The 23,024-nt window shown below is 41.5% G+C and overlaps 1 protein-coding gene across 1 annotated transcript; it reads left to right on the top strand.

Moving 5' to 3' along the window:
- The first annotated feature begins 417 nt into the window (after positions 1-417).
- LOC310928031 (activated CDC42 kinase 1-like) lies at positions 418-22,463 on the top strand. Its single transcript, XM_083890492.1, has 17 exons — positions 418-738; positions 4,468-4,645; positions 5,892-5,962; positions 8,836-9,105; positions 9,259-9,411; positions 9,930-10,093; positions 10,807-10,926; positions 11,167-11,293; positions 11,383-11,529; positions 11,725-11,819; positions 11,979-12,173; positions 12,745-12,836; positions 13,604-14,037; positions 15,135-16,358; positions 17,822-17,917; positions 19,090-19,217; positions 20,040-22,463. Exons 1-17 carry the CDS (start codon positions 676-678, stop codon positions 20,044-20,046), a joined length of 3,564 nt encoding a protein of 1,187 aa, XP_083746618.1. The 5' UTR covers positions 418-675; the 3' UTR covers positions 20,047-22,463.
- The last annotated feature ends 561 nt before the right edge of the window (positions 22,464-23,024 follow it).

Genomic DNA, 23,024 nt, shown 5'->3' with positions numbered 1-23,024 from the left:
GGTTATTGAATTGGGAGAAGATGTTTCTCCTATTTTTAGCCCCATGCTCGATTTGAAGGATGGTAAACCAAACAGACGGAAGCTGCACGCGCAAACACACAGAAGCAGACAGACAGACATAGAGAGAGAGAGAGTGAGAGAGAGGAAGGGAGGAAGGAGGAGGAGGAGGAGTGAAGTTCTACAAGTTTGGATCACTGGCTCATTTGCTGTCTGAGGAGGACACATGGTTGGACTGGGCAGAGCTGGGGAGGCTTTCTCTGCTATAAACAGCAGCTCGTAATCACTCGACAGCCTGTTCTCACATATTATAGTACTCTTGGAGTGTTGTGTGGTACCTTGAAGTGCCACATGAACGCCTCTTTGCCTTCTTGAGGGAGCTGAAGGTAAAGAAGGGCCTTACAGAAGGATTGCCCCACCATGGAATGTTGCAGAACTGTGAACAGGATCGTAGGAAGTTTTCCTTCCCCCTCTTGGGTTTGGAGCTGTGGGTCTGGATCCAAGGAATGCGTGCTCTTCTTAGAATTCCCTCAGAGACTGGGAACGTCAAATTGGGAGGACTGTGGCTCCGGTAATGGTTTAAAAGACAAACAGCCAGCTCTGGGTGTTTAAAACGTGCACACACTCTTCTTTTTTTTTTTTGCACACCAACATCCATCCGGACAAAGGGAATTCAGGATGCGACGCTTTGATAAGCTGAAAAAGTCATTCCCCTTCCTGGCACACTTTCATGTATACAGAGTAAGTCTGGTGTCTGTATGATGTCTGCTGTCAGTCTACTAAGGTTTGTTGTGTGGTAATAGGACAAATGGATATTCATGTGGTTTTTGTCAGATATGAAAATACAGCATTTATATCATGAACATGGTCCGAGACAGGTGTGTGTGTATATACTTGTATGTGTTACCTCTTCAGGCATAAACACTGACCTTGTCAGGACCAGTAGTCCTCATGGGCACCAAGACCTGGTCGTAATGAGGCAGAACTTAGTTTCTGAGCAACTGGTTAAGTGAAGGGCTAAGATTTGAATTGTGGTTAAGGTTAAGTCAAGATTAGGGTTAGGCATTAACTTTGTTTACACTGTCCAAATGAATGGATGTCAATGCAGGGTCCTAAGAAGAATAGATGTTCAAACCTGTGTGTGTGTGTGTGTGTGTGTGTGTGTGTGTGTGTGTGTGTGTGTGTGTGTGTGTGTGTGTGTGTGTGTGTGTGTAGCTGGACTGAGGCAGTCCTCTGGGAGACTTGTTGTTGTAGCAGGATGTTAGAGCAGAACTGATACAGGACATGGCTTCAGCCAGGAGACGTGTGTGTGTATGTGTGTGTGTGTGTGTGTGTGTGTGTGTGTGTGTGTGTGTGTGTGTGTGTGTGTGTGTGTGTGTGTGTGTGTGTGTGTGTGTGTGTGCGCATTCTCCACTACCATGAGGAATGAGTTCAGACCAGAGGCATTTCTCAGTCTGCACATCATGTTGTTTTCATATAAAATCCTACATCTTTCCTTACTTTCTCTGTAATATTTGTTTTTTGTTTAAAGGTTAATAGTAAAATAAAATCCCAGTTAAAACATTGACCATTGATAAATAAGATTATATAGAGTCTTGTTTATTGGACTTTTGACCCTGGTCGGATTCCTCAGGCTCCTTCAAAAAGTCACACTTTATGTTTTCAACACAGCACTCTCTCCTGCTGACCTCACACCTCCTCTGCAAACCACATAATCTCATATTCATTCTTATCTCACTGTACAGGTCGAGATACAAGACCAAAATGTTTGACAATATCCTTAACATTTTCTTCTTGAATATTTTAGTTGGTGACAATAGATTTCTGGGTGTTTCTTGACTCAGTTTGTTTAAAATGCAGTGTGGAGTTCCCCCACTGCTTTACTTGAGTATATAAACAGCCTAAAAGCCCATTTTAAACTCTATGCAAAAGACTATTGTTTGTATTTTGTGTTAATGTCACCGTCATTGTGCAGGAGAGCTTATGATTGTGGGCGCAGTAATGATCAACTTTCCCTCATCATCTGGGAAACACTTAACAAATCTGTATTCTGTACCTGATATGAAGTGATAGCATTCTGTCGTCTATGCTCCCATAGACCACATTTAATAGCAGTGATATTCACCTTTTAGTATATTTGGGGATACTGTAAAATGCTGTCTCGTTTGTGAATGTTTTGTTATTCTGGAGTACAACAGATACAGCTACAGCTACAGCTACAGACAGTGAAGAGACGAATTGCCAGACATATGTCTATGGATTTTGAACAGCGCAGCTTCCTGCCAAAATGGCATTGTTTTGATTCCAAGTGTTGCACGATGGCTTTGATTGATGTCAGCTAGCAGAGCTCTATATATGATCTTTATCAGAATAGTCGGGGCCAATCTTAACCACCTCTATTAATGGAAGTATGGCATCGTGTTGCATGCAGCATCCATCTCTCAAAATAAGGTGTTAAATGCAAAATATATATATATATATATATGTCTGTTAAATGAACTTTGTAAGTTAGTCACCAAGTTGCCCAATAAGTACGATATAAGGGACTTAACACGCGGTTTGTACCCCTCATACCTCAGTTATGACGCCGATATGGAAAAAAACGCTCAAAAGGAAGCTGACTTTCGTCTTTGGCACCGTCCAGTGAAGTAACACTTACATGTGGACTGCCAGAGAAGTACCAGACTTCCTCACGTTGCATTATGGAGGATAAGAGGACTAATAATTCTCTCCCATGGGTAGATTTACACTCCACAGATGAATATGTTGTGCGTGTTGAAATCTCATCAGGGGAAAACTGTACTTATGGTGAACTGCAGCTCAAATAAACACGCCACATGGTAAGTGAGCTTAGTACATATTGGACCTGCCACATGGACTGGAGTATCATCTTTCAGGGGTTGAGGGTCATGTATGATGCAGCAAACTGCAAAATATGGTGATGGATTCAAATGACTGCTGCTGGAGTTAATCCTAAAGCCAAGCTCTTACCGGTTATTATATTACCGCAGGTTATTTTATGAACTTTGTAGTAGTATCTGCTATTTCTGCTTATTTCCACTTCCAATCAAGGATAGGATTTCTGTCCAACATAAAAGAATGTTCTCACAGTGTGAATTATAACCTCCGGTGGGCTCAGAGAGTTAAAGCTGCACGTGTTGACATTGATAAAGGCATATCAGCTAATGTGGCTTTATGCGAATTGCTATGAATTTGTATCACGATACAGACATCTGGCATATTCGTTAGGCGAGTGGGAGTCCCAGAAAAGACATGGTGAACATGTTTATATATATATATGAATTCTTTGGGGTTTGGTACATGTTTTTTATTGCCCAGGAATAAGTCTGTATCTGTGTATGTGGAAAAAAAAGCTCCATCTGCAGCTTCTCAGGTCATTGAACAAGTAAAAGGAAGTGACCTTTAACCAAGCCCATTAAAAGTTTAAATGACAGAGAGGAAGCCTAGACCTCTTTGACATTTTCCTCTGGACTGTGTAACCTTGCCTCAGCCAGCACAGGAAGTTCCTCATTCACAGTCTAATTAGCGCTCAGTGGACTGACCTCTGCAACCCAGAGCATCGCCCCCGCCCCAAAGGTCTCCCTGCAAATCTCATCGGATTAGGAATGCTTGTCATTTTTGTGTTTAGGTTGACTTACTGGTTTGTGAAGCCCGGAAGTAATAACCAGAGAGCAGCAGCAGCAGCAGCATGAGCTCTTGCACTAACTTCTAAAGTAGTTTTCATTGAGCTCAGTTTAAGTTTAATCTCTGCAGAATTGTGTGCTACTTCCAGCTTGTTACAATAAGCAGACAGTGATGGATGACATTTAAGCTGCTGTGTTGTGTTTTGACGTGGAAGATGGATGGTCTGATTCAGTCTTGTATGGAGGCATGTAGTATATATATATATTGTATGTCGCGGGGGCTTTGGAGCCTCCCGTTTGTCTTCACTGACACTTATGGACACCAGATGTGCATCATTCCTCTCATGTATATCTGTCTATACTGAGTCTCTGTAGTATGGTTGCCAAAATACAATACAATATCCATCCATCCACCCATCTTCTACCGCTTTATCCTCCACATGAGGGTCTCGGTGGGGTGCTGGTGCCAATCTCAGCTGATAAAGGGGCGAAAGGCGGGGTACACCCTGCTGGACAGGTCCCCCGTCCATCACAGGGTGGTTTATTAACACCTCAGTGAAATAGGATCTGTGTAATCATACATAGTCTGCAGTTGCTTGTTGGCCCATTGACATGAAGGCCACGCAGCTCATGCTATATTTGTGTGTTCTGTTTATACGATGCCATATGGCTACCTGTTCAGCACATGGACCGTAAACGTCAACATCTGAGCTGAATAGGTATTTTATTGTGCTAGAGTCGTGTGAGCTCAGAGACATTAAAGAATGGATGGTTTGTTGTTTCTTTCCATGATATATAATGTGTGTGTGTTTGTTTGTTTTTGCAGAAACTGGGCAGCAGCATGCAGTGTGAAGAAGGCACAGAATGGCTGCTGGAGCTGCTGATGGAGGTGCAGTTGCAGCAGTACTTCCTGAGGATCAGAGACGATCTTAACGTCACACGGCTGTCCCACTTTGACTATGTGAAGAACGAAGACTTGGAGAAGATTGGCATGGGTCGACCTGGTAAGACTGTGTATGTTTGTGTGTGTGTTATATTGTGCTAATGTTTATACAGCACGTCTCAAGTTTGTTTTTCATTCATTCTATCACACATCTTTCATATGCATTCACACACTGGGGTTAAGTGTCTTGCCCAGGGACATAAATACATGCAGACTAGACTGGGTACATTTGTTTCTGCAGTGTGAGGAGTGTTTTGGCACTGCAGTTACACACAGGAGCTTTAATGAACCCTTGAGTCTTTTAATAACCCAAGAGGACACATATAATTAAATCAATTAAATCCCCATTTGTTTATTGTTTAGCCAGTGACTGTATTTAAAAATAATCAACCCTTCTAACTGTACAACAAACCCATCTTGCATTAAAGTAACTTCACCAGAGCAATATCAGTAAAATCAAGTAAAATCAGAAAAGTGAACAGATGAACATACAGTACGTCAGCGTGATACAAACTAAAAGAACAGCATTAATTAATCACATTAAAATAAATCATATTTCCTTACATTACTGTGTTGGCATGGCAGCTGTTAATGAAGCGTTAGTGACTAAGACTCTTGGAGCCACTCGTATACCTGGACACCAGCCTGATTGTACTAATCTTAATCTGGAGATTGGCTGGATAAACTATAAAAAATAAATTATTTGGTGGAAAGATCAATTTGACACATCACAGTGAAGTGGCCTACGACTTTAATCTGATAAACTGTCATATCCTTACATACAGACTGGGAATTGAGAACAAGCAGAGAAAATAAAAGCTAGCTTTAATGAATTCTCCTTTGCTATTGTGCAGGCAGGAATTCTACATCTGTTCTTTATAGTAACGTCTGACGTTCTGCAGTCATGACGTTTGATCACTGTAAAGTTACAGTTGGTGATTATTACGTAGAATAATAGGTGACATGTCTTTAGTCTGTGGTGTGTTTGTGTGAAGACGACGGCAGTAGGAATGTTCTAAATCCAGTTACAGTTGAAACCCCCCAGGGCCTCGGCCTCAGATCCACTTAAGATCATCGACACCCACTTGTCTTCTTCAAATATTTTCTCACATCTCTCTTCTCTCCTGTTTTCCAGACTCTAAATCCTTTTTCCTCCTTCTTTCTTTTTTTTTTTTTTTTTCAGACAGGACAATGAGACTGTTTTTGTTATGGGGGGGTATGACTGATTACTTTGGCAGGTGTTTACGTCTTTCACTACTATCACTGTGTTCATTTATTTCTCTCTCTCCTTTATTCTCACGTTAAAGGGCAGAGACGATTGTGGGAAGCGGTGAAAAGGAGGAAAGCCATGTGCAAGCGCAAATCCTGGATGAGCAAGGTAACTGATATAGACGATATTATGTGCTCATACTCACTCATTTATTATGGTACATGGCATGCTTGGCATTATGTCGCCATGGCGGCGGCGGCGGCGGTGGTGGTGGTGTCCGTCTATCTGTCACAATGTGGATACACTCATGAGGACACAATGACTCAAACATGGTAGAAATGTCTCATTTTGACCACAGACCGCTGTACAATCACGTTGCTCAAGAGCGCGACAATTTTTTAGCAACATTGGTACAAGAATGAAAACATTAGCATGTCTGTTTTAGCACTGGTAATATATGACATTTGGTATTTTATTTTATGTCTCTTCATAATCCTCCATCAAAACAAAACCATCAACATGGGGAAACAATGACGGTTATAACTAACCATTTCTCATTTGTTGATTTGTTGTAATTGTCTTCTGTCCCCTATTTTCCTTTCACCCCAACCGGCCTGGGCAGATGGCTGCACATCTTTGAGTCTGTTGAATATGATATTGTATACATTTTGTTACCTGTATAAGGTAGGGTTTAAATCTAAGACACTTAGACATCGCAATATAAGCATGTAAAATAAACAAGATATTAAAGTTAGTTGGCATTAGATTGGTAAAATGCTCTTGTTTGCATCTTTGTTATGTGACTGTAAACAACAGCTGTCCTCCATCGTCATCTTTTCATGAAAACAGCCAGCAGAGAGACGAGTTGCGTGACTTATTGCCTGGTCTATACTGTGTGCTGCCGGTTGTATATGTCTGTGTGGAGCGCGGCTTGCTGCCAAAATGGCGTTGTTTTGTTTGAGTTTTGCATGACTGGACTGCTTGACGTCGGCTACCGGAGCTCTGCCGGAGCCTGGGCGCAGGTGACGCCTCTGAAATTCCTGTTGCAAAAGGTCAACACGATTCTGGAGGCTTCAAAATGAATGGGAGTTCAGATTGTAAGGGGTCGATGTCACGATAGTTATGCACGTTAATGCAAGAGGTTGGGGAGAGACGTCCAAATGACTTCTCGACTGGTTCTGTGCCTCGCAGAGGTGTGGTGGGTATACTGGAAACATTCCTCTGGAGAACAAGACGGCTTGAGCGCTCACATGAGCATGAGCAGCACGTCCACATTAAGACGCAGACAAACACATAAACACACGGGTCAAGTCACAAGAGCGGGTGACACGCAGATTTGGAGCATGCTGCATTCACTGAAACGCTGTTTCAGGAAGTGTCGAGCTTTTCGGGGCGCGTAAACCACGCACACTCACTGCTTTCTTACACAAACTAACACTTAAATGACGAAACTCACTTCACGCTCACATAATACGGCACTGGCAACATCTGCTCTATGCTTCACACTTTATTCCTCTGAGTCGTGTGTGTGCTCAGTGGACGCAGTGCTCGCCGTCTATAATTACACCTGTCTGTTTCTGCGTCTGGCACCATCTTCAGCTTGAGTAATCTGGATCCTCAGTCTGCTCTCTCCCCCCCCCCCCCCTCTCTCTCTGTCTGCATCTGCGAGTGAATGAGAGAGAGAATTTAGAGCCTCCTATTTGAAACCCACTTACCACACAGTGACCACTGAGAGATGGTGTTTTTAAAAAGGTCTGCAGCATTATGTCATGTCTGGTCCAGTGTGAATGTGAAACCACACACCTCGCTCTACTGTTTATATCCAGCCAGTCAAATGTGTTTGGCAGCAGGCGTTCATTCACCACTGATGATAACATTTGATTCATTCATTCATTCCACTTCTAATCAAACAATTTACCTTTATTGTAAAGACAGAGTGATGTCATGTCTTTGTTAGAGACGTCTGTTTTGGGAAATGCTAATTTAGCTTCTGGTACATATTGTCTGATATCAGCACCATGACTGTGTGCATTCCCATTTTGGTAAACAGTCTTATTTAGGGTGTCTAAACAGAGTGTTCCTTTGTTGGTTCTGCAGAGCCGGATGAGTGTACAAATTCAAATTTAGGATTTGATAGCAGTGAAAGACGCACATAAACACACACACACACACATGCTGGTTTTGCATTCTTTGTGTGGCCCCTCATAGACATAATGCCATACATAACGCCCCTAACCATAACTGTAAAACCAGGTCTTAATCCTCAAAAAGCCTGTTAAAGTTGCCAAAATGTCCTCACAAAGATAGCTTTGCGTGACACTTGTACACACACTCTCACACACATACATAAACATTGACTAAGTCAGATAATGCTGTAATGAGTACTTCCTAACAGCTCAGCCATTTCAGCTGTGTTGAGAGCACTGAGTCAGGTAATAATGTGTGTGTTTCGACCGCATAGCAATTAGTTATTTTGGAAAAAAACGTCAGCTCTTTTTGGTCTGGAAGCTTTTCAGTAGACTGTCCCATCTTTCTACTTTTGTACTTCTAATTACAGAAGTAGTGTTTAACATACAATCACAAAATAAAAGTAAGAATATTTGTCTCTGCCTGATACTTACAGGTCTTGCTGCTGCAGGACTACCATAATGTGTAGGGAGGGAAGGAATGCAGGCGTGAGCGCATGAGTTTTGAGTCTTATAAAACGGAATGGAAGAGCAGCTGTTGAACGAGCCTCTGTTGTCCTCTCTTTCTGTCCACCCACACTGTCCACTTCACTGTCTCCTGAGTACAAAGTGACCAGGCAGACATCTCAGTGAAGAGATTACACTCAGATGTGGTCCTTCATGTCTCTTTCAGTCACAGAGCAGCTTCATTAATCCAATATTACTCTGTACTCTTGTTTAACAGCAGTATATATGAACAGGAGCTAGAGCAGCTCTTTTTCTTAAGTGTCTCAGGGCACAGAACTTCTAATTGACAGCATCATGTTAAGTGGTTATTAAGAAATTGCTGAAATCTCTTACTCTGTTTCACTTTAGGTGTTTAGTGGGAAGCGACCAGACGGAGGAGACTTCCCTCAGCAGGGCCAGCCAGCCTCCTCCTTTCGAAAGCTGTCTCCAACGCCTCCCCTGGGCCTGGGAGAGGGAGTCCTGGCCACACAGCCCGGTGGTGGTGCTCCCCTCGATGGGCAGCAGCAGGCTCTGACTTGTCTCATCCCTGAGAAGGACTTGACGTTGTTTGAGAAGCTTGGGGACGGATCTTTTGGTGTCGTGAAGAGGGGAGAGTGGCTGACACCTGCAGGGAAGGTGGTGAGAGATTAAACTCTATCAATAGGATTTGGAAAACTGCTATGCTGCTGCTCTTTGACAGTTGTATTGATGTAGGAATAAGTTTGTGCCTCTGTGATAAAGTGAACACTGAATTTAAAAGTCGTACCATGACATGGTTTTACTGTGTTCCAGCTGCACGTCGCTGTGAAGTGTCTGAAGACGGACGTGCTCAGCCAGCCCGACGCTCTGGAAGACTTCATCTGTGAGGTCAACGCCATGCACTCCCTGGATCACCAGAACCTCATTCGCCTCTACGGTGTGGTGCTCACGCACCCGATGAAGATGGTAGTGGACACACAGATGAACACAAACACAGCACATGTACAGATTTACATGAGTCACTAGAATGTGGTTCTTTGAACTCTCAATAAATAAATAAATAAATAAATCAAGCATCTTTTGTCATAGGAGGGAAGATGAAAGTCGAGATATAAGGACTGATATCCTGAAATATTCAAATCTTTTGTTTTTAACTCAAATTGCAGCTCTGTTGTACTTTCCTAATTTCTTTTACTATTCGTATAATTGACTATTTATTGAACTTTTATTTTACTTAGAAGTCACATTGTGATTTTTACAAATGACACAAGATGGAGTCAATTCAGCATCATTCAAGTACAAAGAGAACATATGAAGCACACGGTCACAAAAATAAGCATTTAAAGCAGCTACAGGTCACATTAACTATCATTGATTAAAACTACTTTAAATATTCAAATACAATTCCTTATCTCTTTAGTGTCACATTGTTACTCCCTCTTTTCGCCTCTCACTCTCTCTTCATGTCTCCCTGTGTTCTGTAGGTGACAGAGTTGGCTCCCCTGGGTTCTCTGCTGGAGCGGTTGCGATGTGTTCATCCACAGGGTCCAGTGTTGATCCACACTCTGTGTCAGTATGCTGTACAGGTATCGTGTGGCATGGCCTACCTGGAACAGAGGCGCTTCATCCACAGGGACCTGGCAGCCAGGTACGTGAGGGGAACAGAGCGAGCTGTTGAAGGTGGACTAACCAAAACCACAAGTGTGCTCATTTGTTTTCTCTCAGGGTATTTTTTACTGGTATGTTCAAGTATTTATATTGCTTTTCCTTCTACTCCACCCAAATATTTACTGACCATTATAGGGAGAGTTGGCACATACAAGTAAAATGAGTCAATATTTGGCTGGCTGTGCTGGGTGGTCCAAGTTCTTGGTCTTTCCCAAATAAGTCACTTTCAGTCCGGAGTTGACACAACTTAAACCCTTAAGAAAAAACTTAATGGCTGGTAAAAATGTGTACTTGCCAGTTAAAGTTGTGGTACAATAGTAACAATTTCACATAGCCATTACAGGGTAATTCAAACAATACTGTGTGTGTGTGTATATATATATATATATATATATATGGTGTAAGTGAGAATTGTCCATTCTAGGAGTTGTGGGGTGTGTGTTCAGAATAGGAAAACATGATAAAACAATATTTAAATTATATTGTTTTATTACTACTTGTCATGTCCAATTTTGTGGATTCTTTTTCTTTCTCACACCAATGGACAATTTCACATGAGTCTTGATCGTTGTTATTTTGTGTGTTGAGCAGGGGGCGCTGTTTTTGAAGAACACTGAACATAGTTGAGATGTGTTTTTAAAAGCCTTCTTGTTTAAATGTAAAATGGTTAAATATTTCACCCGGTTTCTTCAGGAACATCTTGCTGGCGTCAGTTCAGAGAGTGAAGATTGGCGACTTTGGGCTGATGAGGGCGCTGCCGAACAACGACGAACACTATGTCATGCAAGAGCATCGCAAAGTTCCTTTTGCATGGTGAGTGGACCGACAGTGACACAATAACTGGAGTTGAACAACTATCATTCAAGTATCATTCCAACTCTGCTGTTGTGCTCAGCTCTTACAGTATCTTTTCAGACAATGAGACAATTTTACTCCATTTGATATTGTTATTATGCACAAATAATATTTATTGAGAAGATTCAGCACATTCTCAAAATAAAGCGAGCATCATCATCAATTGATGTATGTAGTTTTGTGATCATTGTCCTTTAGGTGTGCTCCAGAGAGTCTGAAGACGAGAACCTTCTCCCATGCTACAGACACGTGGATGTTTGGAGTCACTCTCTGGGAGATGTTCACACATGGTCAGGAGCCGTGGGTGGGTCTCAATGGAAGCCAGGTAAACACGCACTGAAATATTAAGGGAAAATGACAACAGGCAGAACAATAGAATTAGTTTAAAAAAAAAATTACATCTTTTTTTTTCAGATTCTGCACAAGATTGATAAAGAATGTGAACGCCTCCCTAAGCCAGAGGACTGTCCGCAGGATATCTATAATGTCATGTTGCAGTGTTGGGCTCAGAAACCAGACGACAGACCTACTTTTCTCGCCCTCAGAGAGTTCCTGCTTGAGGTAGGGATGTTATTTGGATCAGTAATGGTCTCAATTAAGTATTAATATAAAATATACCTGGGTAGCACATTCTCCCGTTTTCCCTTAATCTACTGCGGCCTGAATGGGCTTTTAGTGCCATCTAGTGGCCTGACACCAAAAGAAGAAACTATGGCTTGAGTTACTGTATATTAAAGTGACAGCTCTATTTTTCAGACCATGCCTACAGACACGTGTGCCCTTCAGGACTTTAATGAGCCTGACAAATTAATGATACAGGTCAATGACATCATCACCATCATTGAGGGAAGGTGAGTAAGAGTTGTTCAATTAACCTACATCCTGACTTTACTACTGCTAAAGGTGGTTTTAAATTAATGATCTAATTTAAACCTAGAGTTTGCATTTCCATTAAACTAAAGTCAAAGTTATGTTAAATATCCACATCCTCACTATCTTTGTTCTTTCAGGGCTGAGAACTACTGGTGGCGAGGTCAAAACAAGCGTACTCTTAAGCTCGGACAGTTCCCCAGAAATGTGGTGACATCAGTGGCAGGTTTGTCAGCGCATGATATCAGCCGGCCGCTCAAGAACAGCTTCATCCACACGGGACACGGCGACTCCAACCCTCATCGCTGCTGGGGCTTCCCTGAAAAGATTGATGAGTAAGAACCCAACTTTCTTATATTTATACATACTACCGTTTAAAAGTTTGGAGTCACTAGAAGTTTTGTTTTTGAAGGAATATAACATTAAATGAATCAGAAATACACACTATTCTAGCTGCAAAAGTCTGGTTTTTAATGGAATATGTACATAGGTGTATAGAGGCCCATTACCAGTGTTCTAATGGTACATTGTGTTTGCTAATCGCGTTAGAAGGCTATTGGATGATTAGAAAACCCTTGTGAAATTATGTAAGCACAGCTGAAAACAGTTTTGCTATTTTTTTTTCCTGACGAAAGCAAAATTATTATTTTGAATAGAAATTTCTAATCATGAATAAAAGTGTGACTTTTAATGGAAAAATTGTATCGGTGACCCCAAACCTTTGAACGGTAGTGTATACTGTATATGTAAATATATATAAAATGCCTACAGTATGTTGGAATATGTACTAGATTGAAGTAGTACCGCGCTCTAATCAGTAGGGGGCAGTAAGATATCATTTGAAACAACACTGTGATACATTGACTTGGCTTACTTCACAAAAGTCTGTCCCTTTCTTCCTTCCAGGTTGTACCTAGGTAATCCCATGGATCCTCCTGATGTTCTGGGTTTAGATCTCAGTGCTTTTCGACCCACACAGCTACCAGGACGAACTAAAAGTAAGTAAGGAAGCAGTTAATAAACACCAGTACTATATATATTTACATAATTAAAGAATATGCATTCTGTAGGTCCCTTGTCCAATGATTAATGTTGCACCAGTGAACCCAGCACTTATTTAGCTCTTTTGTTTAATGTACTTCAACCACAGAATGACAGCAGATTCTACTTCTACATTTACTAAACCTGGTTCAAAGTTGCAGTAGTTAGTTTTTGTGAGAGGATTACACTTAAACAGCTTTCCTTGCTTCTTCTTTGTTGAAACACTTGCATAAACAGCTTTACTTTCCTGACCTTTGCTTCCTGCTTTTTCTAATCTTTTTTTCTTTGCCGCTGTCATGTTTTTCCTCTCTGTTTCTTGTTTTGCGGCGGAATCTGTTTTCATTTCTCCAGAGGATCCTCCTCCTCGCCCTCCTCAGCCAGCAGTGTTAATCAAGAGTAAGTCTGGTCTCTCAAAGCACCTCTTCACCCATTGCTCCTGCCCTCTCTGTTCACTCCTAGCTCCACTTCTCAAAGGTACATCGTTTCTGTCTGTCCTTTGCCTGTGTTTGCAGTGACTTACTCTGTTATTGTTATTTCTTTGGCATCTTTATTTTCCCCTCTTTCCACCCTTGTGTTCCTCTCATAGTGTTGATGCTGTGCGTTGTAGGGCTTACTCCGAGTCCTTTTGGAGTGCATATTCTGTGGATTATCACAGAGCCCCAGTGTCATTTCTTTCTAAACCTTTTTCAGTAAATTCATTCATGTGTTGTTTGTGTTTCTCCAGAGCCGTGCTACGATCCAGTCAATGAGGATGAGGATCTTACCTCTGCGGGATTAAAGAGATTATCACTTCGGAAGACTGGTTCAATAAAAAGTTTAAAAATAAAACCCTCTGCATGGGTTTCGGCTTCCAAACAGGGCGTTAGCCGGACTTCGGTCTCAGGCCACAAACCCAACAGTGAAGTGTCCCTCATTGACTTTGGGGAGGAGTTCCCTCCATCCACACCCTCCCCTTCCCCCGTGGTTGAAACGCAGATCCCCTCCTTGGCAAAGTTGGCTTTGGATGCAGAAAACATCATGGACCGGACTCCTCCTCAGAGCCCGTCTCGATCATTGCCCCGCCCCCTTCACCCCACACCAATAGTGGACTGGGATGCACGACCGCTACCCCCGCCTCCAGCCTACGATGATGTAGCCCAAGACGAGGATGATATGGAGGTATGTTAGGAGGTGATTTGTTATTATTGATTATCTATTTTCTGTTCTCACTTTGCTATATAGTAGAATGTATTGACAATTTAATGGACCCATTCAGACCTGGTGTAAACATCTGACCTGAGATATCCCAGCGACAATTGGACAGTGTGAAGTAAAACTGTTGACGTGGCAGTAAAATGCATCCATGATGTGACCACATCCATGATTAGATCTGGCTTCATATGCTCTGTATTCAAAGACACAATGTCGTCCTGTCACAACAACAAAATTGTGTTTCGAACAAGACTGACCGTATAGTTTTTGTCTACATGAACATCTGTGCTAGAGAGGGTGGGAGGGTCTGGAGGAGCCCAGTCAATTAAAGCACTATTCACGCTGCTTTAACGTGAAATAATTAGAAAAACAAATCAAGTAATACTGTGGTGGTGGCTATAAACAAGTCGACATATTCCATCATTCTAAAGTTTGGGGTCACCTATACAATTTTTGTTGTGTTTTCCATTAAAAGTCACACTTTTATTCATCAAAAGAGTTGGAAAATGAATAGAAAATATTGTGAAGACATTAACAAGATTAGAAATAATGATTTTTCTGTTTTCAGCTGTGCTAACATCATTGCACAAGGGTTTTCAAGGGTTTTCTAATCATCCAATAGCCTTCTAACGCGATTAGCAAACACAATGTACCATTAGAACACTGGAGAGATGGTTGCTGGAAATGGGCCTCTATGTACATTTTCCATTAAAAACCAGCTGGCACAAGTTTGCAGCCAGAAGTCGTATATCACATTAACAACAATAGTCGTTTACCACATTAACAATGTTTAGAGTGTATTTCTGATTCATTAATTCTTTAATTCTTTAATGTTATATTTAAGTGATTTTCCTTCAAAAACGAGATTTCTAAGTGACCCCAAATTTTTGAATGGTCGTGTTTGTGTGTTAAGTGTAAAAAAAACTTTTGATGAGAGTTGAAGATGCATTAAAGATGCAATATATAGGTTTAGCCCAATGTGATCAGATCACACTCCATATTTTAGCAGGTTCTATTAGTCGGATAATTTCAACAAACATCTAAACTCTTCTTTCCTCACAAAGGTCAGCTCCATTAACAGCTCAGAGCAACAGCATGAAGAGGAGCACATTGATGTCCGGACCTCAGATGAGACCAAAGATGCTTTCTCTTGTGAACAGAAGGTGCAGATTACAGCTCTTGTCTCCCGATGTTCTGACAAACCAGGCCTGGAGGACAACCTCTTTCTACCCAGCAAGCAGAGCCAGGGTCTGTCCACATCTTTCTCCCAGTCCATAGAAATCTTCCAAGAACTCCAGCAGGAGTGCATGAGGAGGCTCAACGTGCCGGCGGCAGTCGCTGCTCGGTCATGCTCCCCATCCCAGACCTTTGCTTCATTTCCCCAAACTCCTCAGGAGCGAGACCAGCAGATTGTCCTCTCCTCCAATGAAGACAAACCCCAAATCCCTCCACGGGTTCCCATCCCCCCTCGCCCGATAAAAAGGGGTGACTACACATCTGCCCGCTGGTCAAGGGATCTCTCTTTGTCCCCGACACCAGCAGATCCTTCAGAGGACATTTCAGGTTCGGATCAGAACCGACCACCTCAGATCCCTCCAAGGGACCCTTTGTCCCAGTCGGGCTCCAGGACTCCTAGTCCCATGGGCCTGTTAGTGGGCTCCCCCCAGCAGAGGGTTTACTCTGTCAGTCCCACTGCCATGCAGGTTCCTCCTACTATATCCTGCCCCCCCCAACACACCTATGGCTCCTACCTCTCCACCTCTCCAGGTAAACTCATGCCTACCACACACAGCTTTGCCTCAGATCCCAAATATGCTGCGCCCAAGGTGATCCAGGCACAGGGGAAGGACTCCACCAGTAAAGGCCCGTGTATTCTTCCCATCGTACGCGATGGACGCAAAGTCAGTAACACTCACTATTACCTCCTGCCCGAGAGGCCGCCGTACCTTGACCGATACGACCGCTTCTTCAGGGAGGCGGAGAGTCTTCCCGTCAGTGGTCTGGAGGAAAGGCATGTACGGCAAGCTAACACTGCCACTGTCAGACCCATGGTGGTCAACAGTCAAACTGTCCAGGGGCATGTCCAGGGACAGGGCCTCGTTCAGCCGGGTGAGCTGAAGGCTAATTTCTCGTCCAACAATAACAGCAGTCTGGGTGGACCACGGTCAGGGGTGAGGACATCACTTAGCCTCCCTCGCGTCTGTTCAGACGCGTTGACAGCGCCAGTGGTCACTGCCTCCTGTGCCAGGACAGATGGAGGAGGAAACTCAGCTGACAAGGTCAAAATGGTAACGTCAGAGATATTGGATTTGTTCTGTTTTTTTTTAAAACACAAAACTGTTTCTGGCTGGAGTAATAACAGGCGCTTGCTTACGTCCTTTGTCAGTAGTATTAATTGTAACCTTCCAGTAATATTAATTTTTAATGCTCCAAAACTAATAACTTGACTATTTAACTGCATACAGTGAATCCTCATGTCCCCGTGTGAATACCATGAGGTACTTTCACAAGCAGCTTTATCCCTTTCCTGATTTAAGCTCCAGTGTGTAACTTCCCTCCAACTTTCTGTTCTCTTTCAACGTTTCTGTATCTCACTACCTCACTCATGTTTCAGAGAATCAGGGTTATTTCCTTGACCTAAAGGTCACTGTTGTCTTGCTTCACGAGCATATCCGTTTGCTTCCACCTTCTCTCTGTGAGTCGTGATATAAAACTCATCACTGAGAGGCTTTATCAGCATTTTGTGAACTCCTTTGACAGTGGTTCGAATTTTACTGACATTTAAATGTTACACAATACAGCTTTAAAAAAATCATTATCAGAACGAAACTATGATTAACGTGTAATAATAAAACAACTTGAATCTGAACTTAAATTTGTTTGACTCATTAAACTAAAAGTTTTATTTGAGAGTCTTTTCGAGTTTTAAAACCTGGCAGCAAACATTTATTCATTTCCATTACAAAGAAAAAGCACAAAGACGCTTCTTTTGCGAAATGAAAAATGTGGCATTGTTCTTCGCAGAGAAAGGTTTTGTTCATCTTTTTGCTGAGAACTTTATTTAAACAGACAATTAAGCTGTGGAGTTATATCTGCTTACTTATTGATTTGGCCACGTATTGAACCAGAGGTTCTTCACTGATCAAGCACTTGGCATTTTGCCGTGGACACTGAGATCTGTGTCTGCACACTCTACTGGCAATTTGGGATTATATGTAAAACGCAAGATATAAACATGCAGTAAACACAACAGTCATACAAGTAGCAGGAGGCAATGCTGTAATATTTTTAGGACAATTAGTGTCAAAGCAACTTTTAAACCTTCTTTTATACTGTATATTAAATAATTCCATTGCTGCTAGAAACTCCCAACACACTTAGGATCACTGCAGCATTATCTTAAAACTAATTGAATAGATTCTGTGAGAAAACTGGTGGTTGTTGCCTTTGGGAAATGCAGTGATGCTTAAATCTTAGCACATTGATTCTTATCAGGTTTTTTTTTTAGGTTAAAGTTCACGGAGAAGCTCTGATATGTGCCAAAAATATCATATGAGTGTCAGTTTTGAAAGTTACATGAATGATTTATCTCAAGTTGACAGTGAGGATTTCATCATGAGGAGAGGATGCAGTGATTGGGAAGGGAGCACCAGCAGGAAGAGAGAGAGAGAGAGAGAGAGAGAGAGAGAGAGAAGAGGAGAAATCCATTGTCAGATGTTGCAGAGACTTACGCTGTTGTTGTATGAAACAGGTGCAGGAGGCAGTTCACGGTGTGACGATGGACGAGTGCCAAGCCGCCCTCCACAAGCACAACTGGAGCGTCCAGAAAGCTGTGCATTACCTAAAGGTGAGACATGAGCTGAATAGAAAGATTTGACAGCAGGGAAATGTGTGTGCACTGCAGAACCTGTGCTTCATATATACACAAGGACTGTGCAACAATATTCTGGATGGATGAGGATGCTTTCAGAAATAATATATATATATTTTTTTCAATCCATTGATTAGCTCTTAAAATGTCCCAATGTTCACTGTCATAAAGGACCAAAAACACTGGAAAATATTCACATTTAATGTTCCAGTGTGCAACATTAAGGACAATTTATTTGCAGAAAATGAAAATACTACAAATACTTTTGTTTGTATTCATGTATAATCACATTAATATATATATATTTTTTAAAGCTTTTGAACAATCCTTACATATGTACTTTTGACAGATGAGGTTGGGAAAGGTAGCGCTGGATCTGCTTAGCTGTCACTAATTCTTTAAGAAGCTTAAATCAGAACGTGTTTTATTCTTTTGTTAAAATGACTCAAAACGATGCAGTGATTATTATAACGTTGGTAAATAATTAAGTAATCTATCACTCATTGATTAAATGTCGCAGCCCGAATGCAAAGTGCAAATTTTTGTGGCACCAACCTTTGTTTTTAAAACACTCCCAATTCTCTTCAAAGCCTCCATGAAGTAGACTATTATATTGCAGCTCTGTCGCTGTTTAAAGGGAACTAAAGTCCTCAGTGGTGAACGCTGCTTTGCTGCAGAGATCCATTTCAATGCATCTCACGTCGAGCTTGAGTCCATATTTATAAAAACTTTTTTTTGTGTGTGTGTGCTCGATGTTATTGATATGATAGCAGCAACTCTTTTTTTATCCTTAAGGGAAAATCAAGCCATTACTGATGCACTGAGCCAGCTAGAGTCACTGATGTGTCTGAAGCTGCCTTCAGTATCTTTTTAACAGGCGACATCAGGGGGAAACTGAGGGGGATGGAGGATGTGATTGGAAGGGAAGCTCGAGTGCTCGTAATAGCAAAAAAAAAAGAACAAAAAATGCATCCCAGAGGTTTCAATCTGAGCAAAAGGACAATTTGAACAAAGACAGTTAGCTTCTTTGAAGAATCTGATTACTGCTGCAAAAGCACTCACATTAAGGACACTGACTCACCTTGTGACACCTTTATAGTCCCAACTCTTTCCTTCTTTGATGGTTTGATCTCTTTTTGTGGCTGCAGGTGGAGCAGTTGTTCTGTTTGGGTCTGAGGAGCAGGCTGGAGTGTCTGAAGCTGCTGGAGATGTGCGACTGGAACCTGGAAGTGGCCAGCACTCAGATGTTAGATAACTATGGATCCACAAGGCAGAGGTACACAGTAACTGTAGTGCGTAACTTTGAAATAGAAACAAATGTCTGTTGTTATTGTCTGCACTGCACACAGGAAGTGATTTGTTTTATGTCAAGGCATCTGGAGGCAACAGCAACATTGCGCTAGTAAAGCAAGACAGGTTGGAGTTTGAATGAAAACACAAAGTTTAAGAAACCCGTCTGTTTAGCAGTTTTTATGGGATAAACACTTCTTCTCCCCACCTGCTCCTGCACTGCTGCTGTATACAAATGCTCCCTCTGTCAGGTCTGATAGTTTTGCTTTACAGAGCCTGTTTTCAGATTAAGGAGCAGCAAACCCACGTAGAATCTTAACTTTAACAACTGCACAGAAAGAGAACTCCTGTACTTCTCAGCCTCGCATTTACATTTAAAACATGGTCCAGAACTTTGATCTCGGAAATGGGATTCTGTGAGAACTAATGCTCGCTGAGCACATTTCAAAACCTGCCCCACATTCTGACATTGGATTAGATTTGACACGTCTGTTTTTGGGAAACAAGCCATTAAAATCGGCTGCTGGTTCTTTTCCCTCCACCAAACATAATAACACTGCAGCTTTGTCTCACAGTGAAGAGCACACAGCGACAGTCGGCAGCACTGCGACGCAATAAGATGACTGAAGTACACGGTTAATGAAGCAGAGAGAATCTTTGTACTTCGTTAAACTACGGCAAATATTGTTTTAACACTTGAGCAAATCTAATACGTAACGTGAATAGTTGAATTTCTCCTGCAGATAAATGTAAAATAGATCATATCCCATAATTCCCAGTCTAACCTACATTTTCTTTCTATTTGCAGACAGTGACAGAAATCTCAAGCTGCTGAGCTCTGATTAGAACTTCATCCTCGGGAAAAAAAAACCATTGTGAATGAATAACATGAATCTGCTTAGTTATGGCTCCATTCATGCGACGGAAAGAGGAATTTAATTTGGAGGCAAAAAGAGGAATTTGGGTCATATTTTTTTATTTTGGTCTGAAAAATATGTCTTTGTTGCACTTATTAGGAAGGTGCAGACTGTCGCCCACAATCGTTTTAAAGTTGTGTAGAAGCATAAGAAAAAAAAGGTCAGACAAATTGTTCTGCTACAGATTGTGTTCTAACTACACTGATGACACAGAGAAACACTGATGCTCGTTTAACAGTGGAGTTAAGTGGAGTGAAGCTGACGAGCACAACGTTCACGTTAGCACTTTTTTTTAAAGAGGTATTGTGTCAGAATTTGCGAAGCGCTTGTACAGTTTGACTGAAAACTGGGATTTACTCATCATTGTCCTGAACAGTGTACTGTACACGTAGACATCCTGTACTGCAGCTGCAGGATCTGCATTAACACTTGAAGCAATTGTTCTCAAGATCAGTGTATAAAACAAGTGCTATTTCACTGTAAAACATCAGTGCACAACAAAATCACGCAGCTATTGAGGTTATTTTGCAGGAATCGTATTTCCTGTTGACTGTTATCAGGTTTGGGAATATTAGTATGAAGATTTTCCATGACTGTTAGTTAGGTTTAATATAATACTGCACACTTTGGGATGAGAGTCTAGAGAATCGAGCACATTCGTGAAAACGGTCACAAATGGTGTTATTCAATACATGTATTGTCTGTATTTGTGAACTAAAATACGTGAATATATTTTAAAGACAAAGCTTAGCGATAAGAGAAGACTCATTTCCATTATCGGGTACGCCAATAAAATGACTTGAATAAAATACTGGGGGTAAGTTTCTCAAAGACAGACTTCGACTGTAGCATGAAAAGAAATGAGACTCATCTGAAATAACTTTGCACAAAGCCCTTTAAAATTCTGAATAATTTTCTAAAATATTCTGAGTAAATTAAGTTGTTTTTTTCCCCCATGTTGAAACACAAGAGGATCTCAAATTAAGCAGCTCCCCCTCAGTCAAGCACCAAAGTTCACTCTGTGGAAGAACTCGACTGCCACGAGGACATTTTTACTTAGACTTAGAGAAGTCATAACAGAAAACCTGAGTAAAAGTTTAGCCCAGTGCAAAGTTAACCTGTGCTGGAGCTGAGCTGTTGAATTAAAACTGGTCTAAAAGTTAAACCGATCTTAATTATCTTTGTACAGCCAGCCCTTGATTTCTGACTATAACTGCCAAACCTGCTGAAAACTGCTTATTGTTGTCTGATATTGGCAGCTCATAACGCTGATGTAGTGAAAGCTGCCCGTGGCCACAGTTCCTGCCCCATAATCATCACTGTTGTTTTGGTCAACAGCTTCTGAGCTGAACTTTTCTACATGTCAGCTGTGAATGAACTCACTTCTGGATGTTACCATATTATTTCTCTATTATGTGACAACTCTTCTGGAAGAAAAAGCAATAACAAAATGCATTGAAATTCACTTTTATGTAGTTAGACCAAATGCTGAAAGCAGTATTTAGTCTTGGTCGTCACATAATGATCCCCGATGGTGCCGTTTCCTATAGCTTAAAGCTAATTTTTTTGCCACCTGGTACCCATTTATTTAATGACCATATAAAGGTCTATGGCCATATGTATGCACTGGAGTTGCTCCATACGTCCACTCCTAGTATGTAACACAACCAAGCACAAACAAACAAAAAAGAAAGTCGTACCTTTTCTCCTGTGTGCAATACGGCTGCTGTATAACCTGTGAACTCCAGGTGCGTCTGTCGTCATGAAGAAACCGTTCACAGCTTCCGCCTCTGAAACGTCGTATCCTGGTAATAAAATGCACAGTTTTCAGTGTTTTCATGTATTTGGTGATTCAGTTTTCCCTCCCCAGAGTAGGATGAAGCTGTCCTCAAACACTGGTCCAGAGTCAGTTTTTTTCTTTGTCCATATTCCACCTCTGGTGTTTGTGTCGTCAAAGCTGACTTTAAATCAGTTTGGAAGGACAAGTTGATGATGTGAGAGCTGCCTCTCGTGTGTCTGTGTGTTGTTTGTCTTTATACCAAGCTGCTGTATCTGTATTAGAAGGACTGAACCTCATGGTGTAAACATCAACACAAAGCAAATATTGTGCTGTTGACACTGATGTTGGACAAAAAAAAAAACTGTTCAGTTTCGTCTTTCACAAACTGTCGTTTTTGTTGTTGTTGTTGTTGCTGATTTTCCTTCAGACCAACTCGTCATTTCTTGCATCTTTGTACATGTTTGCTCCCCAGGACGTGGTTCATTTTAAACAGGTGGTTTTCTTTGTTTCTCTCCTCCTGGGTTTATGGAAATGTTTAAGAGAAGTCAATGCTGCCAATTTATAAATGTATTTTTTATTAAAGAGCTCATTATTTTTTACCTCTCTTCTGGTCGACATATCTTTGTTTTGACTCTTGTCAGTGCGGCTTGAATGGGAAGTTATACTGAAGCATCCCAGGGATGAGGAGATGTTGCACACATGGAGAGATTCCATAGCCACTTTATTAGGTACACCGTTTCAGTCATGTGGACACGGTCGGTCAGGACGACCTGCGAGCATCACAATGGGTAAGAAAGGTGATTTAAGTGACTCTGAACATTCTGTAGTTGTCTGTTCAGTGGTCATTTTGAGACAGTTTTGTCTCGTCTGAGAAACAATCATCTGAACCAATGTCTGTGCCAATTCAGTGTCAGACATTTCACTGCATAATTGAACGGGTTTACTGGATGTGGATCTTTGGTCCAATATATATAGATAAAGCTATTTTTTCTGTGGAAGAACTAAAGTTAATGAATGTTAATGTTTATCATGACAAACTAAATGATAAATGGTCTGTTTTAGGCTGATGACACCACAGTCTTTTTGTCATTCAGTG

The sequence above is a fragment of the Microchirus variegatus genome (genome assembly GCF_963457635.1).
Source record: "Microchirus variegatus genome assembly, chromosome: 5".
NCBI lineage: Eukaryota > Metazoa > Chordata > Actinopteri > Pleuronectiformes > Soleidae > Microchirus > Microchirus variegatus.
Note: the sequence above shows the minus strand (reverse complement) of the source record. Positions and strands in the feature narration are given on the sequence as shown.